Source organism: Patella vulgata, chromosome 7 (assembly GCF_932274485.2).
Source record: "Patella vulgata chromosome 7, xgPatVulg1.2, whole genome shotgun sequence".
Taxonomy (NCBI): domain Eukaryota; kingdom Metazoa; phylum Mollusca; class Gastropoda; family Patellidae; genus Patella; species Patella vulgata.
In genome coordinates this window covers 28,584,690-28,612,688 of record NC_065885.2, presented here as the reverse complement: position 1 = coordinate 28,612,688, position 27,999 = coordinate 28,584,690, and the positions used below count along the sequence as shown (strand labels likewise).

At 35.4% G+C, this 27,999-nt stretch overlaps 1 protein-coding gene across 1 annotated transcript; it reads right to left on the bottom strand.

Moving 5' to 3' along the window:
- Positions 1-89: 89 nt before the first annotated feature.
- LOC126828320 (uncharacterized) lies at positions 90-27,293 on the bottom strand. Its single transcript, XM_050558006.2, has 7 exons — positions 26,887-27,293; positions 12,035-12,166; positions 9,380-9,546; positions 7,909-8,751; positions 5,687-7,180; positions 4,655-4,952; positions 90-4,397 (listed from the first exon to the last, which is right to left on the bottom strand). Exons 1-7 carry the CDS (start codon positions 27,161-27,163, stop codon positions 3,085-3,087), a joined length of 4,524 nt encoding a protein of 1,507 aa, XP_050413963.1. The 5' UTR covers positions 27,164-27,293; the 3' UTR covers positions 90-3,084.
- Positions 27,294-27,999: the final 706 nt, after the last annotated feature.

Below are 27,999 nucleotides of genomic sequence, written 5' to 3'. Positions count from 1 at the left end.
CTTACATCTCATTATGTTTACGGCCCAAGGGTGAGATGGTGGGTATATCATTTTGTATTCTAATCCCCAAAATCAACAAACAATTCCAAATTAGTAAATAATATTTTTGTGTATATATTGTTTTAGACAATTTCATTATTTATAACAAGACTACAATCTGATAAAAAATATTAGATGATAATATTATGTACAATCTATGGTGTTTTGGTATATACAAAATATAAAGTAGAAATTTAAAGCCAATATCGGGTGCAATAATAACGTATTTTAAATTTTATCTTCGGCTAAGGATTTAGTATAATCTAATTATTTAAACAGAAACAAGGTTTTCATAATAAGGCTAATAACCAAAGAGATTCTCAAATATTCTATAGCAGTGATCTATATGAAAATACATTCAAGTATAGATATAGAAAGCTCAGTCACATCTTTCTCCCAAAAACAAAAACCCTGTTCGAGGCAAGGGTAATTCTGTAAAATAACAATTAAGCCAGGCAAATTTCAAAAATTCACTAATGACTATGGTCAAAAACCTGTACATATAATATTGACACAGATGTGCCGGATTTCGGTTGAAATCTTTGTTTTACAAAAGTTTCACGGTAAGAATCAGAACACTGTAAATGGAATGAATGTTAAAAGGGTTCATAAACCATGCAAATCTATACACAAGACAGTGAGGAATGACACCGTGATAACGCCGTACAAAACCTGGAATATGTACATACATAATTATTAAAAATGTTTGAATAAGGATGACAAACAATGTTTAGGAATGTTAAGTTCCATATAAATGAACGTTTATAGTAAAGTCACTGTTTTCTTTCTATTTTCTATTTTCACAAGTTATTGTGAAAAAGTTTAGATTGTGATTACTGCTACCAATGGTATTAATTAGTATTTCCAGTTATTGATACTGTAGACCTAACATGTTTTCAATACTACATAATAATCAGAGCTGCAATGCGAGACTGCAATGAATACTATTAAATCATATAATTAAATAAAACCCATATTATGGTAAAATATAAAGTCTATATCTAATCACATAGATTCATGTAAATAGGAAAAAAATCTTTATCAAAAAATAATTATAGTCTGAAATGTCTTATGGACGGATATGACATTATGCACTAATAGAATAGAATGGTGTAAGGCCTACATCGGGAAAAGACGGTTTCGTGGTTGCATATATCATTATGGACATTTCCTAATACGAAAAGTCATAATAGTTTTATTAATATAGCGATTAAAAAGCTTCTTTAGCGTACATAAATGAAACACAATTTTAATTACATCTAGATTGTTTATCATTTAAACTGCAAAACACTTATCTCCCCCTTATTTTACAGACCATCTGAAAATTTTAAAACTTATAAATTTGGGTGTTATTTTATGTTTAGCGATAATATAGCATAATAAACAAATTGACATTCAAATTCTTATATCTCTCTTGGACAAGTTATCATCAAATGAAATGTCTGGTTTCTCCAGGAATCCTATTGAAATTCCATACGACCGATAAATTATCAGTGTTATCAAATTTTCGAAAATATAAGGTTTGAACAGTTCCCCAAGCTACCTTTGTATAGGAGGAATCAAATAATCTCATTGATAATGTATTTTTTATGAAAATAGAAATATTTATACTTGGCAAACTATAATAACAAAATGAATATATAACAATGAATATGTACACTATTTTGTCATGGAGAAACTATTAAAGATGCATTATATCAGATTCAAGCCTGCTGATTGCAGATCTTTCTTTTGGCCTCAAATGTTATATAAGTTATTAATTAAAAAATTATTCACATGACAAGCCCACAATCAACCCTCTAGTTCATCAGATGGTTGTGCATTTGAACGTATTGAAACATGATCGCCATTTAATAATCAATTTAAAAATGGATAATCAACGCTATGTTTATTATCGTACCTATTATCGTGACAGGGGTAGCATGCTATTCTACAAACGGGAATAGCTTACTTGACATTTTCAATGTATTAATTCACATAATGCATCCTTAACCAAAGTTGAGCAATATGATAACAGAAACAAGAAAACATAACAATAAAACTACCTACACAATATACATGTATTATGATTTAAAAAATATAAACAATTATGCAATTCAAAATAACATGATAGATAAATAACATTATAAATTTCGTGGTTATAAGGCTAATTACAACTTTAATATGACGAATAGAAGGAATTGATATATAATATCGAATGCCTTAAAAACAGGCAATGCAATGTAGGCCTAATTGGGTACTTAAACTAGCCCTCAATGTGTCATTTGGAATGGACATGAAAACAATTTTAACATTAGTTAAGTATTTATAAAATACAGTCTTCAATCTTCCTCCAACTTTAGCTGCATGTAATGCAATGACCGCCATGATGAATAGACTAAAACAGCACCCTGCATAGTATTCTCTTCTAATTTGACGTTTTTTTGAATAAAGACAAATAAGAATAATGACCTGGATGATTGTAACTACTACCTGTGTTCATTAGTTTTTCGAGTAGTCAACAGGGCAGAAGTAGCTGGGTAAACAAGCCCACTATTCGTACCAATAGATCTAGAATTCACAATGCTCACTTTTCGTCTATTATGTAGAAGGTTTTGGTTGCCCTTTAAGATACCGTGCTTAACATGCAGTTAGTTAACTTGAGCAGAATTTAAAAAAAAGTATATATATTAGTCTCTGATATGATATAACCATGAATTAACGGTGGTTAGATAATTACTATCCGGAATAGTGGAAAACATATTGATATGGTTTGCTATACACACAACGCACATGTTCTTCTGTCAAAACTATGCCGGCATCTATGACCACAAAAAGGAACCACGACAAATCTGTCTTATATTGATATTTACCCTACCCTACTTGAAGTACGTTAAAGTACTACGTCGGCAAGAAGACGCATTCGAGTTAACTATCATTGTCAAATGGATCTGTAATGTGAAAAAACCCAACCCCCTTTAGTCTTTACATGGCGTTAACTGTCTTCAAATCAACCTGAGTTCGCAAATAATGTCTATTTGACTTTTCTAATAATAGTTACTATGTTTAAACTCGTGAGATTCGAGCCTCCATGCTGCCCTGTCGGTGATTCGAGCTTTCTGATGATTCTGAAAAGTGTTCTTCCTCTGAATACTGTGGCGAATCAAGATTAACTGTTTGATCAGATGACTGGCGTTGTCTCGGGTAAACAGGTACGTTAGCAGATATGGTGTTAACAGGTTGTTGTCTAATATCACGTCCGCCAATCAGAGGAGACGGTGTTTTCATTGGCTGTCTTCGAAAGTGCACTGGACTTTTTACATCATTCATTTGAACAGTTTCGTGTGGAGTTCTATTTATGGAGGCAAGCTGTCCTGGTACTTTTTTCGGGAGGTTTGGTGGCAAGTTTTGTCGTGGCGGTTTGGGCATTCGTTCGGCTCGCTGTCCCAACAGACCATGAGGATCCGCATCTGTAGGAGAAACTGTTGGAATGTTTGAATGTGCCCTTGGACGAAAAATTCCAAGGGGGTCGGCATCTGTACCACAAACGCCTGGAAAGTTCGGATGGGCTCTTTGAGCAAGTAGTTCGCGGGTGTCCGCTTCTGTTCGGGAAGCCGTCGGGATTCCGTTATGCCCATATGATGGTGTTACGCTACTATGAATACTTCCCGTAGGTGACATCTGTTGTGATGTTGGTGTTCCTGGGGTTGGTTGATAAGGTGTACCAGGCGACTGAGAACCCCGGTCACTGTGTACAGGAGAAGATAAAGTACTATTATGATGATGCTGAGGGGAGAGGGGAATATTTTCACTAGGTTCTGGAGGAGTAACAATATCGCTGTACTGAACAGTTTCTTCTGGTGATTGTTGTGCTGAAGCTGGTGTGTGGGGTGTTTGAATGGGTAGATGAAAAGCTCTGTTGTTACCTTGGCTGTTCAGATTATTAGACATTTGCCCATTAACGATAAGTGTACCATTTGCCAAAGGATCATCCATGTACAACTGACTGCCGTAGAACTGTGCCAAGGGAGAACTAAGCGTATTAATGGTTTGTCCATGCTGAGATTGTTGTGGAGTTATGTTCAGTTGATTTAATAACTGATGCTGAGTGACATCAGGTTTTGGTGGCAGAATACCGTGAACCGATCCGTTAGATATAATTGAACCATTGACATGAAGATAATGATCATCGTTCAAAAAACCTGGGTTGTTAACCCCAATGCTGTTGATACTATTTAGGGAATTTATTCTAGGGTTAACAAATTGAATCCTGTCATGTCCGGGGGTAAATCGTGTTTGATCTGAGGGCGGACGATTCTGATATCTAACAGGCTCGTAGACATGTTGATTTTCTATAGCTTGCATCTGCTTAGACAGACCTGAAATATATTAAAATAACGATAATACAATAAAAAAAATAGTTAGAAAATCAACCAAAGTGCATTTCAAAATGCATTTAAACGCTAAACTAAACAGATGAAACTAGGTGATAGTCTTAAAAAAGGATTGAATTGTGTGATTAATTTTAGCTGATTGGAGTTGGTTTATATTTTAGGTTATTTTGCCACCAGTTCATTATATATGTGTAAAACAAAACTATAATAAAGCTAATTTGAATAACAAGAAAAGTACCTACCCTCCATTTTTCGTTTAAAGAAACAGCAAGTGACGATAATAACAATTATAAGGAAGGTGATGATGACAATAACCAAAACAAGAATGATAGTATCCGCTATTCTAAATGTTCCATCATCTATACCAGTTAATCCATCAGGTTTAGCTGTCACATCTGCAATTGATGTAGAACGGACACACTTCTCACATCGATTACCTTCACAACTAGAAGCAACGTTTTCAATCTCCTGTCCCAGTTCAGTATAGAATCTGAGTTTATCTTTATCTAAAGAAAGACCAGTTTTTGTGTAGGAACCAATCTGTAATGAAATATTAATTACAGCGGAATATTAGAACACGTCAACTGAAACTTGTACTTTCTGAAGTTTATGTTATGACAATGTCGATTCAACATTTTCCGTACGGGCATCATTTATGGTTGAAGGTGCTTGTAACAGCCATTCTTACAATCTCTTTAGTAAAAGATGGGGTTCTGCATCGCGTTATAATGAGGTCTTAGTACACAGAATGAAAGTCTTTCGCAATAAAGCGGGTATAGTAAATTATGAGACAACCAATGAAATGAAATGGGGTTTAACGTCCTACTGTTCTGCTCCGACTGGGGTCATGAAGGCGGGTATACGCCATACAGTGTGCTATGAGGTAAAGTTTACGGACACGCCAATGTACACACGGGACCTCGGGTTTTCGTCCCATCCGAACGACTAGACAACTGTCCTTGTCAGGCCCTCCATCCTGCACCATTAGCAAGGGGAAACCTCATCGGAAAAGTAGATAATCAAGTCTTATGTGAAGTATAATGTATTGAATAGCTATTTGGAAATACTAACTTCTAGTCTCAAGCATATTCCTAATGTCCATATCATTATAATTACACATATACTAAACGGTTTGTTAAAAATATTTGGAGCATAATACTAAAGTATTAGGCGTTAGTGAAATGTCATGTTTGTTAGATCTGGAATAACATGGAACAGATCGCTTCATACGAACAGTAGTTTTAATAAAAACGTATAAATGAATTTATACCAACCTCTTCATAATATTGTCCGCCTTCATTTTGTCTTATATTAAAAATTTTGAAACCAATAGCACCATTTCCATTTTGATCAAATAATTTGAAATATGAATATAATGATTTAGTTTCCACTTCTGCATCTCGTATAAATGTCAAAACGCTCTGGGTATATTTCGGATTATAGTAGAAATCGCAGGGGAAGGTATAGTCCCTACATATGGAATCTTTTACTTTTTGCAAACCACTAGTAACAGCGTACACTGCACTTCTTACATGCGCGATTCTTTCGTCTCTGAGGTGTCCCTGTAATACTATGTCTGACAGTTTTAGGTCTGGTGCGCATTCTTTAGAAAAGACGTTATTGAAGCTTCCTTTTACGTTACATTCAAAGAGATGTTGCCAAAACTCTGTGAACCAGGGGTTGTTTTGCGCATTATTTAAATTCCTCTGTAACACGTAGTCGGTAAAGCCTCTATCAGGAAGCTGGGGTGAGGCTAGGTTTAATGTAATAGTTCCCCGACCTGCCTTTCCGCCATCCTCCAAAAGTTGATTCTTGGTACCCCATTCCTCACTTACAATAAATACAAAATCACCCAAGTCCTGCCTCGCATTAAGAGCTTTCATTAGAGCTGAATACCGTGTATCTATACCAAAGAACACAACAACTTTAGCTTGCGCTTTATGAAGTTCTGTTATGATATTGTACAATTCTACATCGTCAGAGGAGATCTCATTTATTTTGAAAGGTTCGCCAGTACAGACGTTGCTATTTGCTGCCATTCTTAAAAATGCATCCTTGCCTTTTGTACCATAATTGTTTGCCACGTACAGAACGTCCACGTATTCCCACCCCCTATTCTTTATTATAGCTACCATAGCCTCTGCCTGTTCGTCATCACTTGGAACGGTTCTCAAGAAGTACGGAAAGTTCGTTTTGTCATCCAGGTCAGGTGACGTCGAAGCATAGGAAACCACGGGTATGTTTAATCTGGAGAAAAACCTCGCCACAGGGATAGTAACTCCACTAGACAAGGGACCAATAACGCAAGCAACTTTATTCCAAGGAATGGCATCGCTAAACTTTTCATCAGCGATGTTTAAGTCACTGAAAAAGGCCGTGAGAGTTGATATTATTTTTAATGGATTATAACAGTCATCAAATGCAATGGCTCCATAATTAATACCCGTTCTGGCCCTGGCGTCTGCTACTGCGTGCAAGAAACCTTCCAAATATAAGGTATCGCTTGATACATTTCTAAAGCTAGAGCAACCGAAACGTTTGTCATCGGTGTTACCGGAATGTAATGAGAATATACCGAGTATGTAGACATCGCCTTTAATATGTACCATAGGAAGCAAAGAAGTATCTGTACATTCTGGGCAGGTTGTACTACATTCAGATTTCAGTAGATTTGAACCAGTAACATCTTGGCCGTTTGGTGTTTTCATCATAATCCTTGACTTGTCCAAATCTAAAACATCCCCACGAAACTCTCCAACTTCAATAAACTGAAAATATAATAGAATGTTGTAAATAAAGTGTGGGTAGTTATATGTTTCCAAGCTACTTCTATCTTGTGTATTTCAAAATTTCCACTGTAAAACAAACCTCATACACGTTTTTGAACTAGACTGGCCACTAGTTGCTCCATTTGTTACAGAAATCAACCAAAACAATTTGGTCAAAGATACGAATATTAACTTTAAAGTCAATATGGAAATCTATACTAAACATGGCCCCGATAATTACGTGCTCCATTTGTTACAGAAAACGATCAAACCCCCAACAACTGGTTAAAGATACAAAAAATAACTTTAAAATCAATGTGAAAATCTATGGTGAACTGGACACTGGTTATTTCTTGGCTACCGTATGAGTGGTCTCCCTTTCTCCTGTGGTTGCTATGGGGTACTCGATTGAACGTTCCGGAATTGAAATCTCTCAATCCCTAAAATAGTGACAATGGGTTAAAAAGGGTATTTCGGTCTACAACGCATGCGTCGACTGGATAAGTACATATATCAACCAACCACGCAGCCGAAACAGATTCGTTGTGTTCAATTACGTCACGATTCTACTCACACCACCTCCGTAGTCGGGACTGACAGAACTGTGACAGGACTAAATTCCGCGTCACTCGATTGCAATTCTGTCAATTCATGACGTTCTGAACTGTGAATCGAGCACCCACTATTTGAGACTTCTAATGACAAAGATTTTACGAATGCTAACTAACCTTTGACTCTGATGTGGATGTGTCAAACGAATTAATGACGTAAGTAGAAGTACCATTGCCTCTGATCACATCACCATTCTCATTAAAATTAAAACTGCGTCTATTTTGCTGGAACACTGCAGGGGCAAAATTCGCCGCCATTGATGTGTAATCCACGCGTGTATTACGGACGTATTCCAAAAACGTGTGGCCTTTAATATCATTTTTAAGTTCTTCGCACACCCCTGCTTCTCCACCACATTTTTCGGTGTGGGCTCTCTTCAAGGCGGTTATCAAAGCATACACTGCATCAATAGTTAAAGGCACATAATCGTTATGCTTAACGATATTTAGGTTTTCAGTCAGTGTTTTTTCGCTCAGGTACTGTGATATAAGATCGTCCTCCATATTGGTATTTCTTTTGAGATTGTTGTTGTAATATGTTGTAAAATCTGGAAGTTGAGTCCTGGACGGAGAAATGGTCAGAGCTCCCTGGACGAGATTGTCGGATTTAGACTGAAAAACATCAACGTTTCGACCGACGGCATCCGACATAATAAACAATAACTTCTTTATGTTCTTATCCTGATTTACACTAAACAGAAGGTTTTCGGCGCGGTCTTTCTGCCCAAAATATATAACAGCCAAAATTTCGTCTTTAGCATTATGTGTGATTCGTCTGAGTTCAGCGATAACATCGTGTAATTTGGTATTTGATTCAATCTTGATTGTCTTTGTGATGCATATATTCTCTTGTTTGGTTCGTTTCTTGATAGCTTCCATACCATTTTCACCATATGAATCGTCGGTATGGACAAGGGCAGCGTATGACCAATCCAATTTCTTCAAAGTCTGCACAATTACCTAAAATGTTTTTAAAAATATGGTAATTTTCCTTTTCTTGTCATACCAAATGGTATACGTAGTGATACAGCTATGGTTTGAATATCCAGATATAATAGAGTAATAGCGGATTTTATTTTCAACAGTTGACAGTTTAAGCCATATAAATACGACTAGTAAACAAATCGACTGTCGCAATAACATGCCAATCGGATTCCAATCTTGTTTTTGGTTTTTAATCAAAGACGTTTAAATCATTTATAGGTTGGGAGCCACTGCCAGGCGCGGATCCAATGTGGGGGGGGGGGAGGGTCGCATCCGGCGCACGCCCCTCCCCCACCCCTATTTTTTTCGGTGGCAAAAAGGAGAACAAAAATACTTAAAAATGGTAGTGATCCCCGTCGTAGTTTACTCCGAAACGAGCCGGTTGATGACTTGGTTGATTGCCCGTCAGTCAGCCCACCGAGGGCCGGGCTTCGCACTCCCAAGTCGTTCTGATCGTGCGAAAATCGAGGTTCATATATTTAAACATTTGCGTGCACGTAAAAGAAGCACAGACAGGCGGTAACACGGCTGTTAGGGCACAATTTCCTTCATAGCAAACCCTACAACGTATGCCCCTCTTCATTAAAATTTGATTGTGACTTACCTCAACTTGATTGGTATCGGATGCTGCTGTTCGAAGTATATTTGGATATTGTGTTTTATCACTAAGTGTCGCTAGTGTAGCTGAGGGTGATATGATCGGTATACCTGTTAATTTTAATAAATTACCAGTAACGGCTGTTGTTGAACTCCGACTTGGACCAATGATACCTGAAAAAGAACCAAGATCATTAATTATCAGTATTTAACTTATCGCAATGGGTACATCCAACACTAGATAAGGCTTCTCATTTATCTGTAAATTATATATACATATTATTGTACTATACGTCTGTATACATATGGGGTATAGAACTATATACTTCTCTTATTGTACTAAAGCTATTTATATAGCTGTCGCCTGATACTAATTATGTCATGATACTTCACTTTTTTCTCCATAGACTGGATCATGGCAGTAGAAATCCGTTCTTCGGCGGAATCTTTCAGTGCAAAGAGACTTTTTTTTTCTTTTGGAATAACATGTGTAATACTAAAATGTTGTCATATTAAAGAATATCTCAACTTGAATTTACCAAGAAAATATGTGGAATTTCATTTGAACCTCAGGCTTTCTTATTGAAAATCCAAATAATGTATTTTCAGTGAGCTTTCTTGCATCTCTTTGAAAACCACTAAACCGTATATTCAGATCTTAGCGCCTGAAGGGCCGATTAGTCCCAAATTTGGCATACAATCTAATTTCATAAACATCACACCCACCGACCCCCTATATGTCTGAATAGTCAAATCACGAAATCACGGTCACCCGAACATAACATTTTTAGGCGAAGATATCCTAGATCAAGCAGAAAGAAGGCTGGGTGAATAAGATGGGATGATGCATTTAGATCCAAAAGTATTTTATTTGCAATGAATAACCGTCGATTTCGCTGTAAGGTGTTCAGAAATCATTTTATCACGGACATATGACATTATCTTGATGTATTGACATCTGCCATACTTCATTAATTGAAGAATTTATTTATTTTCTATGATTCACGCTGATTATAAATTACTATGTAATATCCGACATATCGACTCCGTGTTCTTGTGATTTATCGCATAAAATAAATGTGTTGACAGAAGCAACAACCTGCAATCAGGCTCTAACGTAACATGACAAATTAGCATTTAATAGCTGAATTAACCGAATCGAAAAATTACTGCAAACTAGACGTGAGAAATGGGTCTTTTTTATGGTACTACATTTTTCTATAGACCTCATAAAATACTCGCCAGATTTAGGGGAAGTAAATGAATGGATTTGCGGAGTTGAATGTCTGGTCAATGCAATATTTATATTTTGAGACTTAATCTGTTTTATGGCCACGCTTCCAATAGAATGGAAGAGGATATTTTGCGTGCACTATCCCAAAGAGTCTTGACGTCCACTCGACACAAATTAGGTCATTTTGAGACTAACATATGGTCCAATTATATTTAAATAATTCGCTTGCGCGTAGGGGTCTTTAGCAGTGGGGGGAAAAGGGGGAACGGAGAAACCATACGAGGTTAGACAGGCGGGATCTAAATAGACTTAATAGTAAGTAAAAAAAAGAAAAGTAAGTAAATAAATAAGAAATATGACGCCAAATCACAGATTTATCTAATAATAAAAGGTTGTGATAAAAAAGTGTTGCAACGTGATAATTCAATTCTCGGTGGCTATAAGTTCAATATGTAAATCAACATGGAGCCGGGTCAAGTCGTGACACCGAGAGATTCCAACCCGTCGTCGAGATTGGTTTTTTTTTCAACACATTCATTACGGTAGGAATTAATTTAATGGTATGTTTGTATATTATGAGCTAACACTGGACATTATGAATCAGTATTCATTGCTTAGAAAACAAATAGAGTGTAGAAATAAGTAGAGCGTACATATTCAAACCGGAACTAAGAACAAAACACGGATGTTACCGAGCGTCAATTCAACTTTAGGTATTCGTTTAGCAGATCAAGGTTACAAACTTTAATTTTATTATTTCGATTTTCAAAAAGCGAAATAATTGGACTCCGCTAAATCTGAGTGATATTCTCAAGATAAAAATGAGAAAAACGGAATCTTAAAGAGGAAATTGCAAATTTTCTAAGAAAGTCAAAACGTAATTATTTCTATGTCTTTTGCTCAATAGGTTGCCAACTCACAATTATACGATCATAGGTGTCATTCTCACACTTAAAACTCATTTACACAGGAAATAATAACACAATTACCTCCCAATTACCTCCCCTGTTTTCTATTCTCCACCATGGAGTAGCTTTTTTCAAACGTTTGAAAATGAAGAGGAAAATGATATTTTTGCCAATTTCTCAGCTGGCAATAGTGAATTATAGGATTAATAGGATTATTCTTTAACAAGGTGGGACTGTTTATGGATACCATCTATTTTCAGGCTTTATTTTAATAAATCTTAAAAATATAACTTAACAATTTGCAATTTCCGCTTTAAGGAATCGATGCATTTTTCTGGAACTGACCTGTTTATAAATACAGATGCTATAGAGTATATCTAATACTGATGTCGTAGAGTATATTTAATACTGATGTTGTAATTTATATTTAATACTGATGTTATAAAGTATATTTAATAGAGTATATTTAATACTGATGTTGTATATTTAATACTGATGTTATAGAGTATACGAGACCTACCTATATTTAATGCTGATGTTGTATTATTTGATGTACATTGTGTTATTTGGTCAGGTAAGTATGGATTAACCAGGGCCAGGGCATTTCTGGCAGCAAAGGTCTCTGATCTACAATCATCATACACCTGGAAACCTGAAAAAATAATATCAACAATTAAACAATTTAATAGCTAGAAATTTGCTGAAGATGGGGTTCTTTGGGTTATAGGAGGGGATAGTTCCATACCAACTCCTCCCTCTTTCTAACCCATGAAACGTGCAAGAGGATTTTAATCACAGAATTTGCACATAAGTGCAAAATGTATTTGTTTATTTATTAACCATACGCGAGGTTGCGTACGCTTCAGAGTGGGGGAGGTGATGGGGAGTTTTTCCGATTGTTTTGATTAAAAGTAAGCCTTATAAATCACAATAGGTTAAATGATAAGGGAGGGTATTTATCACAATAAAATAAGTAATTATGGACATTAACGGTTTAATATAAGAACGGACTATGGTTGTGTGAAAATGCACTTTTGATGTAATGTTTATATTTTCCCTACTCATAGCGTAATCCTCTGATAACCTGCGGAATTCCACTATCGCAGACACATCATCAATAATTCCACAGAAAACAGGGCACGTGACTATATGTTGTTTCTGTGACAACCATAAATATTGACAATAATTGTACTTTCAATCAGCCAACGCCCTTGCCTTACATAGGTCTATACGTAAAATTCTTTCTAAATCGATTTTCATGACGTCGAGAGCAGTGCTAAATTCTAGTATAGTTCGAGGGTATCGATTTCTTTTTCAAACATTTCTAGAGCAATATCTCTCATTGGTTGTAAAATATATGTAGGCCTAATAAAACTTCGATTTTTTTTCTCCAGCCGTGACATATTGTGATTATGAAATACAATAAACTACTAGTATCTACATTTCCAGGTCCCATATGCCATTACTACCTTATAATATTATATTTATCATGTAGTGAGCTGGTTAATTGTATACTACTTCAGGGGTGTGGTGACACATGATTTTGCATGAGGAACAAGATCCAGTTCGGGCCCCAAAAAACAATATTTATATGTGTGTGCTGTGGAGGGGGTGAGGTGGGTAATATTGGGCTGTGTGGAACATGCTACAGTTATAGCATATCTGACCCACGGTATATGTTTCATACTGGTTAAGCATTATGAAGCATTATGATTATGATTATAATCTCGAAAACTGCATTGAAACCGCGTGCTTTTTTGCCATTTGCGAGGTGGCGCAAAAACTCAAGGGGAGGTTGGTAAAAACCCAAAACCATGACCAAAGCTCATTATTGGGTCCCTCTCACTTAGCTCCTGTACTACCTGTATCATATGCTATCGTGTTATATAGGTCACCTGGTGGGTAGATTTGCAATTTATTCAATCCATTATTACTGTTGCAGTCTTTGAGTATGTTTTCTTTAATAAATTAATTTGCCATTTTCAATGTAAATTGTATGAATGACTATATGGTTATATAACATGTTTTTATCAAATTGTTTTGTATTTCTAAGAGCAATGAAGTACGAAATCGGATTATGAGTTTTGTTTTGGCAATCTTGGCAATCGGTTTTGCAATCTTTGAGTCTGTATATCAAAAAAAAAAAAAATCAATTGGTCATTTTATCTTAGGAATCAATAAATGACCAATACACTAAGTCGAAAATCAACAAAGTTAGGATTCCTGGTTTTGCTGCCGGTGATTTGGGCAGTCAGCATGATTATAACGAACCATTAAACTGGCGAGATGAAATTCGACAGATGTAACTACTTATAAACAGTATCTGTATTCTTTTATCTGAATCGGAAAAACTTGAGAATTTGAGATTTAGAGTCTTGTTTATATCGTATTAAAAACGAAATAGCTTACAACTGTAGTTTATTACATACATAATTATATAATTAAGATAACATCTCAATATCCAACTCCCCCAGTGTACATTATGGAAGCGCGGGAAAGCAACATCTGTATGTTATTGATAATTACAAACACTATATTTATCATGCATCTTTTTATTGTCAACGTATAATGATGATGAATTGGACCCAGTAAAAAAAAAATCAGATGTTAATGGTACGCTTTGCCCCCTTTATCAAAGTAAGCATTAAAAGACAAAGATTCAATTATGAATGTATGCATAATTTGAAGTTCCAAAGAGTTTAACATGAATGGTTCACTTCCTAACTGGAGCTATAACCCAAGAAATTGAGGTCTGATGCATAGCAACAGATGCCCAAATGTCGCAGGCTTGTAAAATGACATGGCCAAGTTGCAAAAAGAGAAACGGCTCTTTTAATACGTTCTAAATTGGTGTTTCGATGGAAGGAGAGAGAGAAATTGGGTTTAAGGTCCACTCGACACAAACTAGGTCATTTCAGAACTAACACATCATGGTTCAATTTTATTTCAATAATTCGCTTGCGCGTAGGGGTCTTTAGCAGTGGGGGGGAAACCGGAGGTCCCGGAGAAAACCCATGAGGTTGGCCGATGGTAGGAAATAACTCATAATGCACATCATTGGGGGACTATAATTTTCAACAGAGCAGTCCTTTCCGACTATAGTCCATAGCTGACATCGGTCAAGATATGTAAACAATTTTGTGATTTTAAATGCTAAATGGTCTAGAAGATGACTCCGATTTCCTCCCGCTGCTAAAGACTCCTACGCGCAAGCGAATTATTGAAATAAAATTGAGCCATGTGTTAGTCCCGAAATCACCTAGTTTGTGTCGAGTGGACGTTAAATTCCATTTCTCCCCCTCTCTCTAGAAGATGAGAAAAGGGAACCGAGTAGACAACGGTTTTATTATTTGGTCAAGGGTGTTAATAATTGTCGTGTGATTCATACATTGGGTTTGATGACATTCTACGATTGCCCTACGTGAATAACAAAATTCTTTACTTTTTTGCTGTGATAATGTATGTGCAGTTCTGTGTAAAATGTCTTCCTGTTCTACATTGCCGTTCTGCAATAGCCATTCATCGATGTGTTTGGATATTGTATGGGACCCATTTTGGGTGACAAATGTCTTTAAATAGACAGAACACTGTGACATAAATACATGTATTTCTTCACCAGGTTTATAAATGCATTACATTCTGAAAATAACGTCCTTCACGCCTCATTAATCTTTCAAGTGGTTTATTTTGGGATATGGCTGGTCATGGGGTTCTTTCACCCTATATTTACTTTAAATAAAATGACTCATAAGTAAAATCAGACCAAGAGCTATAATCAAATGAACAACCACAGGCTTTGTATACAATTATTTGCGTTGAAACGTTTGTTTTTAAAAAAGGAGACTCCCGGGAAGAGCCGACGGCGATCAAACACGCTTTGGCATATATCGCCCCTCCTGACCTCCCACCCTTCTCCACTTTCCACTCTCTATGCAGTTCCTGCAAGATTTCTAATTGGGTATTCTCTCCATCAGTTTACATAAGCAACCAAATAAAATTTTGTTTTGTTCTAGCCTCTTGCCCCTGCGCAGTGGATATATGGGCAGATTATTTGCGGATTTTGGCATAATCCGGGAGTGGAATTTAATGATTAAGCGCAATAAAAAACACAGCACAATTTGTATGGAAAACAATCGCTTGTCTGTACACATACAGCACGACGTTTCGACAAGTATTCCCTTATCGTTATCCAGCACAAGGAGAACACCTGTCGAAACGTCGAGCTACATGTATGTGTATAAACCAGTGATTGTTTTCCATATAAATTGTGTTATGTTTTTGTAGGTTTGGACAAAATACGTTTGAACTGATCAGCCATTACGAGACTCGAACATGCGCAGACCGCATGTTCATTTTATAAATTTATGTCAGATATGTTGAGAAATGATTCTTTTTGCGAAAAATATAGAATCGCGGTGAAAGCTAGAAGGTGGGATTCCAAAATAGCCCGAGAACAGAGGTGGGGAAGAGCGGTATTTTACCGTATTTTCATTTTGCTGCTATATAGAAAGGGATAGGAACCTTCAGCGGACATCGTCCGGTCAGAGACAGCTCTTAAAAGAACTATAGACTTGTTAGTTCTGTGAATTCCTCAAATGAGAAGTGGCATCAGGCGTTCTGCAAAAAAGTAAGCATATCGCCATTCGCTTTGGAGCGACAGTTTGAACAAGGATTTCAGAAGTCTTACATGGGCAATGCCCGGTGTAAAAATCATCTTGTTTTGTTTTATATAGGAATATAGGATACAGAGGAGTTATAGGAAATTTTACCCGAAGAGCGAAACCCCGGCCTACGTTTATAGCGGCACTCCGGTCTAACTTTTATTTCGAATTCCGACTGAATTGCAACTGTCAAGGGTTCTTGTACGTTCACGCCAATGTGTACACGGGACGTAATGATTACACGCTGTTCCTTGCCAGTCCCTCCGTCCTGCACCACTGACAAGGGGGGAGGGGGGAGGGGACCCCGGAATATCAAAAGCAACTTTCTCGGCTAACACAGGGAAGGAACTAGAACCAGAGACCATCTGGTTAGCGAGCGGGGCTGGGAGGCAGAATGGTTTAACGTGTGCGCGTTGGGTCATAAGGAATTTCATTGGTTTATGTGTCGTCGTTTCAATTATCCGCCTGTACGTGACAAGGAGTAGGGTCGCATGTCCAACCTCGTCGGTTTTCGTCGGATCGTCTGGTTTTCTCCCACTGTTAAAGAAAGACCCTTATGCGCAAACACATTCTTGAAATAAAATTGTTGTTTTTGTCCCGAAATTACCTAGTTTGTGTCGAGTTAAACTCTCTCTCTCTCTCTCTCTCTCTCATTGAGCCACCGCCGATTCCGGGTGCACTTGAACGTTATATTTACGTTTGATAACATCAAGAGACTTAAAATCTAACAATGTCATATCGCGTATCGGGTATTTGTTTTGTTAAGATGAATATGCATGCGAATAAAAAGACCTTATGAATAAATTACATAGTTTGCTTGTGTAATCTTGTAACAGCAAGGCACGTGACCTTAAAAACAAACAAATCAACCCCCAGAAAGACAGGTATGTTGAATGAACCATTGCATAGTATAAAGTTATTGTATCATGATTTAGAAAATATCTCTCTATTTTCTGGAAAACATAATTACAGATAATTTTTTATCAGATATATTTGCACACTACCGAGGAAGTTTTCCTTATCGACGATTGCTGATATATTTGATAATGACATGACGAGTATAACCTTTCATCTATCACCAATATTTTCTTAAATCTAAAGAAGACAATAGAAAGACTTATTTCAAGAGCTATAGAGGCGATATTACCTCCAGATATCGTTGTACATGTGGCTGAATACCAAACGGGTGATATCACCTATGAAGTGCATTATGTGTGAGATAAAATAGTGAAATACCACTATTAATTAAAATCAGATTACAATTTCGTTTCGTTTTTATTTCCTTCTGACTTTTACATTTATTGAAAGTCTGTACTACGTAACATAATAACCCACCATGTATAATACCTTAAATTCCAATTCCGACAAAACAAATAAAATTATGTGACAAATTCAGCTTGTCATTATCGCCGACAATCAATAGTTTTATTTGATGAGAACCAACGGGTTTATATAAGGAGCAACTTGAACTTAATTCAACGTAGTGTTCGCTTTTACAAATTAATTGTTTGATAGGCCTAGTATAGTCATAACTGCCAAAAATACCGATATTGTGATATTTCGTAACATTTAAGATACCACAAATCACATATCTTTAAAGCGAATATATTATGGTATCTCAAAGCAATACAGCTGGTATAGAAGTTAAAGGAACAACGTATTTTAGTATGAGAGACACAACAAAGAAGGCGTATTTTGATTGAGAGAATGTCATGTTAGTTAAAGATTGAAGTGACCTTTATGTGTAATACGTCATCAAATACCACCTTAAGGACACCCACCTTATAGTTTCATGTAACCGTGTTCACAGTACATAGCAAAAGAGGGTTTCAATGGGTATTTTATTGAAGGATCAATTAACCTTATTTTCACTCGATGAAATTACTAGGCAATATATCAGACAAAAAGGAACACATTTACCCGAGCTCGTCGGAAGGGCTTTTCTTGAATGACTACTGCTCCCTACCCCTTTAAGTAACGCCCCTTTGCCCACTTAATTATGGCACCAATTAACCTTAGACAAGCGTCAGTTGTCCCCTTGATTCTGGTACCAATTCGTATACCCATTTATAAAGACAGTACTAACTCAAGGCCTTCGGACACCATTACAATTTTTCAGGAAAATTCAAATTCAGAATCGTGAAATTGCATACAAATTATTTACGCGGTTCACCACAGACTATCTGATTACTTACGACTTTTTCCGTATTAATTAACGATAAAACTGTGGGTCCTACCGCACCTGTTCTATATAAGTTCCGGCTTCTGAAGAAAGCGTAAACACGTTTGACAATAGTCTGACCTAATAAAATGGGATTGTACATCTACCGTTGCTGTTGTTATGGTTGAATATAAACGAAAACATAATGAGATTCGCGTAAAACGCCTCTAGCATTTAAATCGTGTTTATATTATATCAAACAAGTATATAAATCTAAATCAGTCATATACATTATGACTAATCTAATTTCATGTATTAATGGCCCTTTTGTAATTTCATTGTTTACGAATGAGGCCAATAAACTAAAATAACATTAAATCTATATACAAATAAAACCGAAAAACATTTTTTAAATTTGTCTCAGAGAGAGAGAGAGAGAGAGAGAGATGGGTTTAACATCCACTCGACACAAACTAGGTCATTTCGGGACTAACATATGGTTCAATTTTATTTCCATAATTCGCTTACGGGTAGGGGTCTTTAGCAGTGGGAGGAAACCGGAGGACCCGGAGAAAACCCACGAGGTTGGACAGGCGACCCTACTCCTTGTCACGTACAACCGGGGAATCGAAACCCCGCCAGTTGACTCAATGACAGACTTTATGATACAGCGCGCACGTGCTAACCATTCAGCCATCCAACAAGGACATCGTATAGTCGTCCTGGTGGGACGAAAGAGAATCCCTGGCAGTTGCAATTCGAAATAAGAGTATAGACCCCGCTGTCCGTTCAAAATTTCCCGCATATCACACAGTATGACGTAATCCGGTCTTCATTAGCCCAGTCGGTGCAAAAAAAGTAGGACGTTAAACCCCATTTCCTGCGCCGTGGATCATAAGATAATATATCATTGATGCAAGTAAAAGGTATAGTTTCTGCTACCGTATACTGCCATAATAAAAATCCCTGGGCGCTGCCAAATATTGAAGTACAATACACCATTCTATAGCCCAGAAATGCCCTAGTTTGTGTATTAATGCATATTACATGGTCACAGTTTGCGTAAACGCCACAATTCTGATAAATTTCCTATGTCAAAAATGCTACGCACACATCTTTCAGAAATCATATAGACTCATTTTAATTATTACGTACATGTATGCAATAAACGGACCCAAATGTCATCTCCTTTTGTGGAATTATATTAAACGAACATTTTAGCAATACATCCAAAAACGGGAAATTAAATGACTAATGGTTGATTAGTCATAATATAACCTGTTAACCATGATATAATTAAGATGTCATAAATAGAATTAAACATGTCATCATTTCTCATCTATAACACGCAACAATATTAATCTCTGATAAACTCGACGTTCTCTTCTCCGGAGTATATGGTCTCAACATCTAACTTCCATGTACAACATTCTATACTAATATGGTAATGAATGGCACGTCGAGCATAATCACACTTATTGTTGTAAATAAATCACCATAAAAACTAAATCATGGTCCCCTCTCCGTTATGGGTCGTCAAAATATGTCATATTTTCATCTTTTAACAGAGACTTCCAATAACTTAATCAATCAAAGCGTGGGTACAAAATATCCTTGCCCTCTCCCCAACCCCTGTACATATACATTCTGATATAAAAGTTTGTAAAGATGGATTACAAGGTATGGTACATTTCAAATTGCATTGATAGTTATTTCACTATTATAGATACTCTGTCGAACATATTAACTTTCTGAACTTTCTCAATTATTTCAGTTTCAGCCTTCAGCATAGAACTATATACATGGGACAATAAAAAAAAACCCCGCCCATAAGCATATTCCTTTTTTAAAAAAACAGGTAGCGAAAAGTTTTCTTTGGTACATAGTTTAGGTGAGTAAAAGAAGAAAACTTAATTACCAGAATTTCGACCTCGATGTTTGTCGTTAGTATAGTTCAGATGGCGGCGCGAAATAGGCAGAAATTATTCTGTACTTTAAATGACCAGAACCATGTTAACGTCTGAATTGGTCGATTTGAACCATTTTCGGAACAATATACTTCTAAGATAATTTATTATTGTGTAGCTGACAGTCTGTACTTGTCATGTATTCTGGAATATATCAAGTTCCTGAGTTAAAAGTTGAATATATGCTCTTAGCAGCCACAGTGGCACTACAATAATCTTTTAGTTTGACTAAGACAGTTGCAAGGTAAAACGTCTTGTCGTTCGGTGGATGAAAAAACCGAAACCGGTGTACACATCGGTGTGCACGTAAAAGAACCCTTAGTAGCTCAAATTCCAAGAAGAGTAGGCTAAACAATTCCCTCATAGCACACCGCATATAAGCCCGGTATATGCTTTCTGGCAGGTTACTCATCCAGAATTTGACATTTATACCATATAAGCATCTATGTAATTGTTTGCAATCAAAGCTTGCATTTGTTTAGTTTATTTCTGGTACAGTGAGCATGCCTGGGCGTGTTTAATGTTTTTATTAAATAGGTTAATCAATATACGTTTTAATCACGTGGTAATGACAAATGAATATTTCATTGATGTGTTTCTAAGGTTACAACTCGATAAGGATTTGTCTTTTAGAGATCAATGCGAAAATTTCTTGTACATGTACATCTTCGACAACCCAATAGATAATATGAGGTTGATTTGCAATAATAATAAGTTTTTTGCATAAATACAATAAAAGTATGTTAAAGATGGGTTCCCAGAAAAGTATTTATCGGGTGGTTAATTCCAATAAAAGTATGGTAATTTTGGTATATATGGAAAGTAGAGATATCCAATCTTACTAGAAAAATACTGGATCCCCCGAAAAACACTTATGGAGCGTATACAGGACAAAAATGTAAGGGTTCTGCACGCGTGATGTCAAAGGTCACACGCGAACATTGAGCGCTTGATGTACAAGTTGATAAACTTTATGAAGAGTTAGACATACAACACTTTCTGAGATAAAAATGACGGAAAAAGACGCGGGTAGTGGATAATTCGAGAATTTAATTAGGATTCGATATTTGTAATAAATAGTAAGCGATTAAAGACAACATCGTCTTATGTATGCAACGAATTCTCCTCTGACTTCCAAGAGAGGTAAGTCACGTGACGTAAACGTGACCTGGTTTGATCGAATTTTTATAGCAGGACATTCCTTCGCAATTACAATGTTTGAGAAGGATTTGAAGCAAAATTATGACAAATTAATTAGTTTGAATATGTTTTAGTCCATATATACCATTAAATCACCCAGTTTGTACGCGGGAACCCATCTTTAACTCTGTTACCCAGGAGGTGTTAAAAATGAAAGAAAACGTAAGGTCTGTTTCCATGTACACGAAAAGGTCGGTCTAATGCAAATGTAATGGGACCATTTCCGTGTAATTGGTGAAAACAACACAAAAACGCGGACTTGGAAAACGGACCTTAGTTAGCACTATATTTGTGGTTGAAATACATCTTAGAAAATGAAATAGGGTTTAACGTCCTACTGTTCTGGTCCAAGCGGACTAATGAAGATGGGCATAGATGGAGGAAGTTTTACACGAATAACCACGTTCAGCGTTTACTCCCACTCTTCATCTGGGTTCATTCGTTTACGTACAAGGTATATGTCGTCTAATGATTCTCATCTTTAAAATGATACGTGTTTTCCTTGTTCTGCACCATATCGTGTCAAAAATGGAAATGATTGTAGAAAATGTATTTTATTGTATAATGTTTCCTGTAGCCACATCCTATCACGGTGATCCACCGCATAGTATCCCACAATCAAACGACAGTGATTGTTAGCGACGATGAGTGTGATTTAAATACAATAGACCATACAGCTTGATATTATATTTTATCAATCAATAACAAGCTTATTCTGTTGAAAATCTATCAATGGTATATTTCCTGAACTGAGTCCTCACCTTTGCTTTTCAACAATTTACTAATAATATGGTATTAACACAAGGTACAATTTTATGGATACACAATTACTGAGTTTGCTTGATAAAGACGAGAGTTTCCTAATCGAAACGTCGCTTAGTATTAAAACTCAGTAAATGTGTATCCATAAAATTGTACCGTGTGTTAATATGTTCAATTACTAAATGCCAATCAAAGAAAATATGGTATTAGCATCAGATATGTCGATTGTCAATGAAGCTGTTATGAGGTCAATGTCGAAATATATCTCGAAAAGTAAAAATACACATTATTGACTAGAAATATATGATTTGAGTCAATAATAAAATTGTCGATTTCATTGGACTTTGTTGATTTGTTTAGTTGTATGACAATCTATAAATGAAGCTAGTGTTGAAATAAAACTGATTTTATGTCAACACAATAAACTTAATGTCAAACTGAAAGAAGTAGTAAACAAGCTGAATTCCGCCCAATCTCTCTAAACAAAAACTCATATAAAGTTTGTCTTATCACTAAATAACAAATTGGATCATACCGATTCAATATTTTATTTTGAACTAAATTCAAGAGGCTTAGCTCCTTTAACCCTTATTCTGTCATTTTGCAACTTCAACTTTTATTAAAAACATTATACTGAAACTGATATAGCTAAGAACACCTTTGCATACATAGAAACTTTACCGGATGAACTACAATAATAAACATTATCTGACGTATATCTGTACTAATGTATATAGAGCTGTGTCATTCATTGATTTAAATAATAAATATATCTATATTCTGTGAAGTAATATAGATAAAGTATATACTATCAGATAATCATCTGTTTATTTATAATATAACACAAATATTGTTCATTTCACTAATATATTCTTGTCTATCAGAAAAATGCATCGATAGAAAGAAAATCAATATGTTTTTTTAGTATTAACAGCTGCTACCACCATTGTTATATCCAGCCTGATGCTATACTTCATGTAATCTAATTTTAGACTTTACTGAATTGTAAAAGGAGACAAAAAACCAAAACACCCATGAAAACGAAAAAAATAATATCCGTTAATATTTAGTGGTGTATTTAATGATGAAATTATTAGAAGTAATATTATATTAACATGAATGAAACATTCTAGAACACTCATTTACTGATTTACTAATCTAATTTTTCACTCTTGCAACACCGGGATAGTACGCTAATAAGTATATAACCAGTGCTCGCCCCCACCCCCGCCACCCCATCACCCTCTTGCTACATCAGTTGCGATCTAATTAATTATCAAATAATATTCTCCCATACGTCTTGACTGAATATTCTATGAGGATGAGTAAGATTTTGAGTATTTTAAATTAAAGTTGTATGATCCAATTCTCCGCAAATTACATTAATTATTAATGGTTTCACTTTTAACACGCTATACAATCACTGAATACATCAACACGGAGATATTTCACAATAAACTGTAATACTTTCTTATGGAGTAATAGTTATTATAAATTTATTTGGGCGACGTTTAGAATAATAATCTTTCAACGTTTTCAAGCAAGTACAGTAACGAAGGTACGATTACTTTAGTGGTGCAAAACTCAAGATACTCAACAAACTGAGTACTTAGCTAATAAGAGTTTCTGATCACCTGGGCCCTGTTTCTCGAAATCTTAACTTAAAATAAAATTTCAAATCTTAGTAGATATTTCAATTTTGAATGGATAAGCACTAAAATCAATCTAATATTATCCAATCAAATTACTAAAATTTGGATTTTATCTTAGTTAAAATTTCGTGAAACCGGCCCCAGGATCTAGACAGTGGTTCAAAGTATTTAATTATGTATTAAAACATACAATGATTAGTATTGATCTCAAACATACAAGTACTTCAATTTCATGACTGACACCTTGCAATACTTTATTGACTATTTTAATTTTTCTTAACTTATTAGGTCTGTGATACCATTGCATGGTAGCTTACAATTTTGTTTTAGCTATGCCAACTTTCCAAACAAGAAGTGGTATCAGGTGTTCTAGAAAGAATAAGCACACGAGTTGAAGATTTTAAAACTATCCCGGGAAACAAAACGTCATTTTAATATTAGATTAATATTATCATCAAATATATATAATATTCATCCGTTATATTCCATTAACCTAATGGCTAATAATCTCTAATAAAGGATATAGCCGACACCGACCATTCGTTTTGTTAATATGGGTAATAATCTCGGTTAATATTAAATGATACAGCTGACATCGACCAGTCGTACACCAGGCCAATTATCGCTAATAATCTTTGCTGTCATGACTGATCATTATGGTTCCACCTGATATAAACTTTTGTATTATACCTGAATGACTAGATTTCCGATTAAACCAATTTTACTATGTAATTATGGTCATTAAACGTATACTCGCTTCTCGGGTAATATTTTACATGTAACTATCGATAAATACCAAAGTTATTGATGATTTGTTGAGATTAGACCAATACGACCTACACGGTCTAGGTCTAACTAAAACCAACCGATAAACAACTAATTAAATGCTCACGCGGATATTCATTGATTTTCAGACAATCGAGGATTTGCGCGAAAGAACAATGCTAGAAAAATGCAAAGAAAAGTTCATAGACCGTTAAGGTCTTTTCAAGGTGGCTTTGAAATAAAAAATAAAATAATGTGGGCCAGGCAAGTGATCGTTTTGTTGTGTGTAACATTCTCAACTAAATGGAGAGAGAGAGAGAGAGAGAGAGAGAGAGAGTTAATAATGTCCACATAATTAAACAAATTCATTCTAATCACGAACGTTACATTCATGCAAAAACAGATTACATACAGACGAATACAAAGAGGTTGTTCATGCATCCAAGTCTACAGCACAAACCGAGTACGTTTTATTCATATGAAAGAAATACAGTTTTGTTTATAATTTATAAATAGATATATAAAACACAATAATATACTAAATACCTACATCTACATGTACATAGCTCTTTAATCTTAAAATATATTTTGAAACAGACAATCCATATCCCGCTGAGTATTTTCTTAAATGCCTTACATTAAGATAATTACAACTTTATAACAAAGTTGACTTTTCTTCTCAAAAGAAATTTTCAAGGTAAAAATATCCAAATATATACACTGGTATATTGACAGCCCTGAATTGACCATTAAGCACAATACGTAAGGGAAGAAGGGGACCAAAGTATTGGATTTACCATGCTGTAAATGATATAACTGAACCACGGTGTACAAAAAGGGGCCAGCAATATATGAGAAAAAAATCCTATATTATTGACATATATATAATTTTTTATATATATATTTGTATAGCTGTAGTGAATTGTTGTTCTAATGTACAGTATCATATATCATAGTATAAAATATAAAAATAACACCGATTTGCTTCTACATGTTTCAATATATTTTCATCAGGAAGCCATTGATACCATGTTTCGATATATTTTCATCAGGAAGCCACCTGATGAAAATATATTGAAACATGTAGAAGCAAATCGGTGTTATTTTTATATTTTATACTATGATATATTTGTATATATATATAAAAAATATTTTAGTAAAGAAGGGTATAGTGATACATTTAGAAGCCGGGGATAAAATAAAATTAGAAATTAAGCAACTTAATCTAAAACTAGATTTTAGTCGTAATACGCTAAAGTTGTCTATATGGTCATTGGAGTAGCTGATATCCGAGGTAGCTTTGTTTATAAAACATTACTGAACCACACTTGGCAACCCAAAACCCAAATTTTCCTGATATAAAGTGGTAGAGAAACTGTATCCTTTTTTTTAAAAAAAAGAAAAAAAAAAAGCATGATAAATTTTGTGCTGGGTTATTAACTTTATGAAACTGTTTCGTTTTTAAAATAAAACTCGTTTACCACCTTAATTGTTGGAAATTTGTAGAAATTTGATCAACTGCAACCCATTCAACCCAAATTAACTTTCCTTTGTGCACACAAAAAATAGATTCAGGCGACTGATTGAAGCTAATCATATATACTATCATTAATGAACTATTTAACTTACAGCAATATTTTACTTATTGCAGTTATCGTTTCGCTATTATTATAGTAATCTATATGAGTTATTGATTACTTGCATTAATAACTATCAACAAACGTTCAGTAATGACGGTGACTCACTTTTAGCGTCAGTGGCTTACATTTCATTGCTTATATTCAATTACGAAATCTCGGATACAATAAATCTGCTAAACGAACTGAAGTATCTTTTTATCGCCCCTATCACAGTGTCGTTCAGAATGATGACGGATTAAAATGGGTTATTAAACTTATTTTGTACCCCCGTCACGCATGACTCTGAACACAAAAGCTACGTCACTGGGTTCAGATGTCCCATTACAGAAAAGACATATTACACTGTCATTCAACACGTTATAAACAGTAGCCGCGTCTCATCTTAAGCTTAGCCCTTTTCTGAACAATACGTTATATAAAAGATAACTTTTTCTCTCTCCATTTTTAAACTACCCTGAATATAAAATGTCAAATTCAGCTTCTTTTAAAAGTAAATAAAGATGTATATTATATAAAGTAATGGTATATAGATACTTTCTGGTATATAAATAAAGTTTTACCTACCTAACTTTACGCCAGGTATATAAGATACATTCCCTGAATTTAGTTTTTCTAAAGCATATTTTACAGCCACATACTGTTGTAAAGATTCACTCGAAATCGCCCCACATTTATTCTGAAGGTTCTTTCGCATACTAAACATTAAGGTAAATTTTATGTTTTCGTTGGCATTCCATTCTGAGCTACGAACACGACAATATTCATTACACGCTGAATATCGAAAAACACAAAATAAAAAACACACAATACTAAAAATCCATCTTTCCCTAAATCCAAACATGTTGTCGATTTGTCAGAATGAATAATTGGTATTAATATCACGTAAGAACACAGTTGTCAGTCATTTTGTAATCTCTTATCGAACTTTGTTACCGCTCAGCTTCTGTTTACTCCATATATAAAGCTAATTCAAGGTATGCCACAGGTAATACGTATAAACGTCAACAGGTGTCGCTCAACTAAGGTCATGGTCGTTGAATACAGAAGACACATATAGTCGCATAGACGAGAAAATAAACATTATTCTGATTCAACGAAGCGTGAACGTTGGGTCAATTATAACATTCGTTGAATTATATTGTAAGAAACGTTACGTCAGCTTATTGCATAAATAAAAAGTGATCTTCTAAACGTAAGCTTTATCATATCAGGCATAAATTAGCGATTTTCCTGGGAATTATGTAAGCGAATTTTAACTGGTCATTAATTACCGGAACATAATCTCCGCTGTGCGAATATCGACTTTTATCGGCGGCGGCGAATAATAGCCAAAATATCATACAGGTTTGGTAATCAGCAATGACAAAGACTAACCTGTGCAAACTAATATTCTTCAATATCACCGCCAAATGGAAGCGGACGTTAAATCCCACGAACGATAAAACCAAAATATCAGTTGATTTTACAAATTGGCGACCCGTTTTAAGCAAGATTTCCATCCAAGGGCCCCACCATTTTGACTAGTTAAGTCAGGATCAGCAGCGATAATACCTTTAACAGTCGCCCGTAAATTACTTGTATGCGGGCATCCATAGCTGTGATTTGGACAGCACTGATGGTTGTCCAAACATTGCCCATTGCTTCACCAATTGTCAAAAATCGCCGGTGTACACTAGG

Bases quoted from the DNA above. Each gene is read 5' to 3' on its own strand.
- LOC126828320 (XM_050558006.2), bottom strand. From the start codon at position 27,163: ATGTTTGGATTTAGGGAAAGATGGATTTTTAGTATTGTGTGTTTTTTA. The intron at 8,752-9,379 runs GTAAGTCACAAT...AAAACATTTTAG, and splicing joins CCGATACCAATCAAGTTGAG to GTAATTGTGCAGACTTTGAA. The intron at 4,953-5,686 runs GTTGGTATAAAT...ATTTCATTACAG, and splicing joins GCGGACAATATTATGAAGAG to ATTGGTTCCTACACAAAAAC.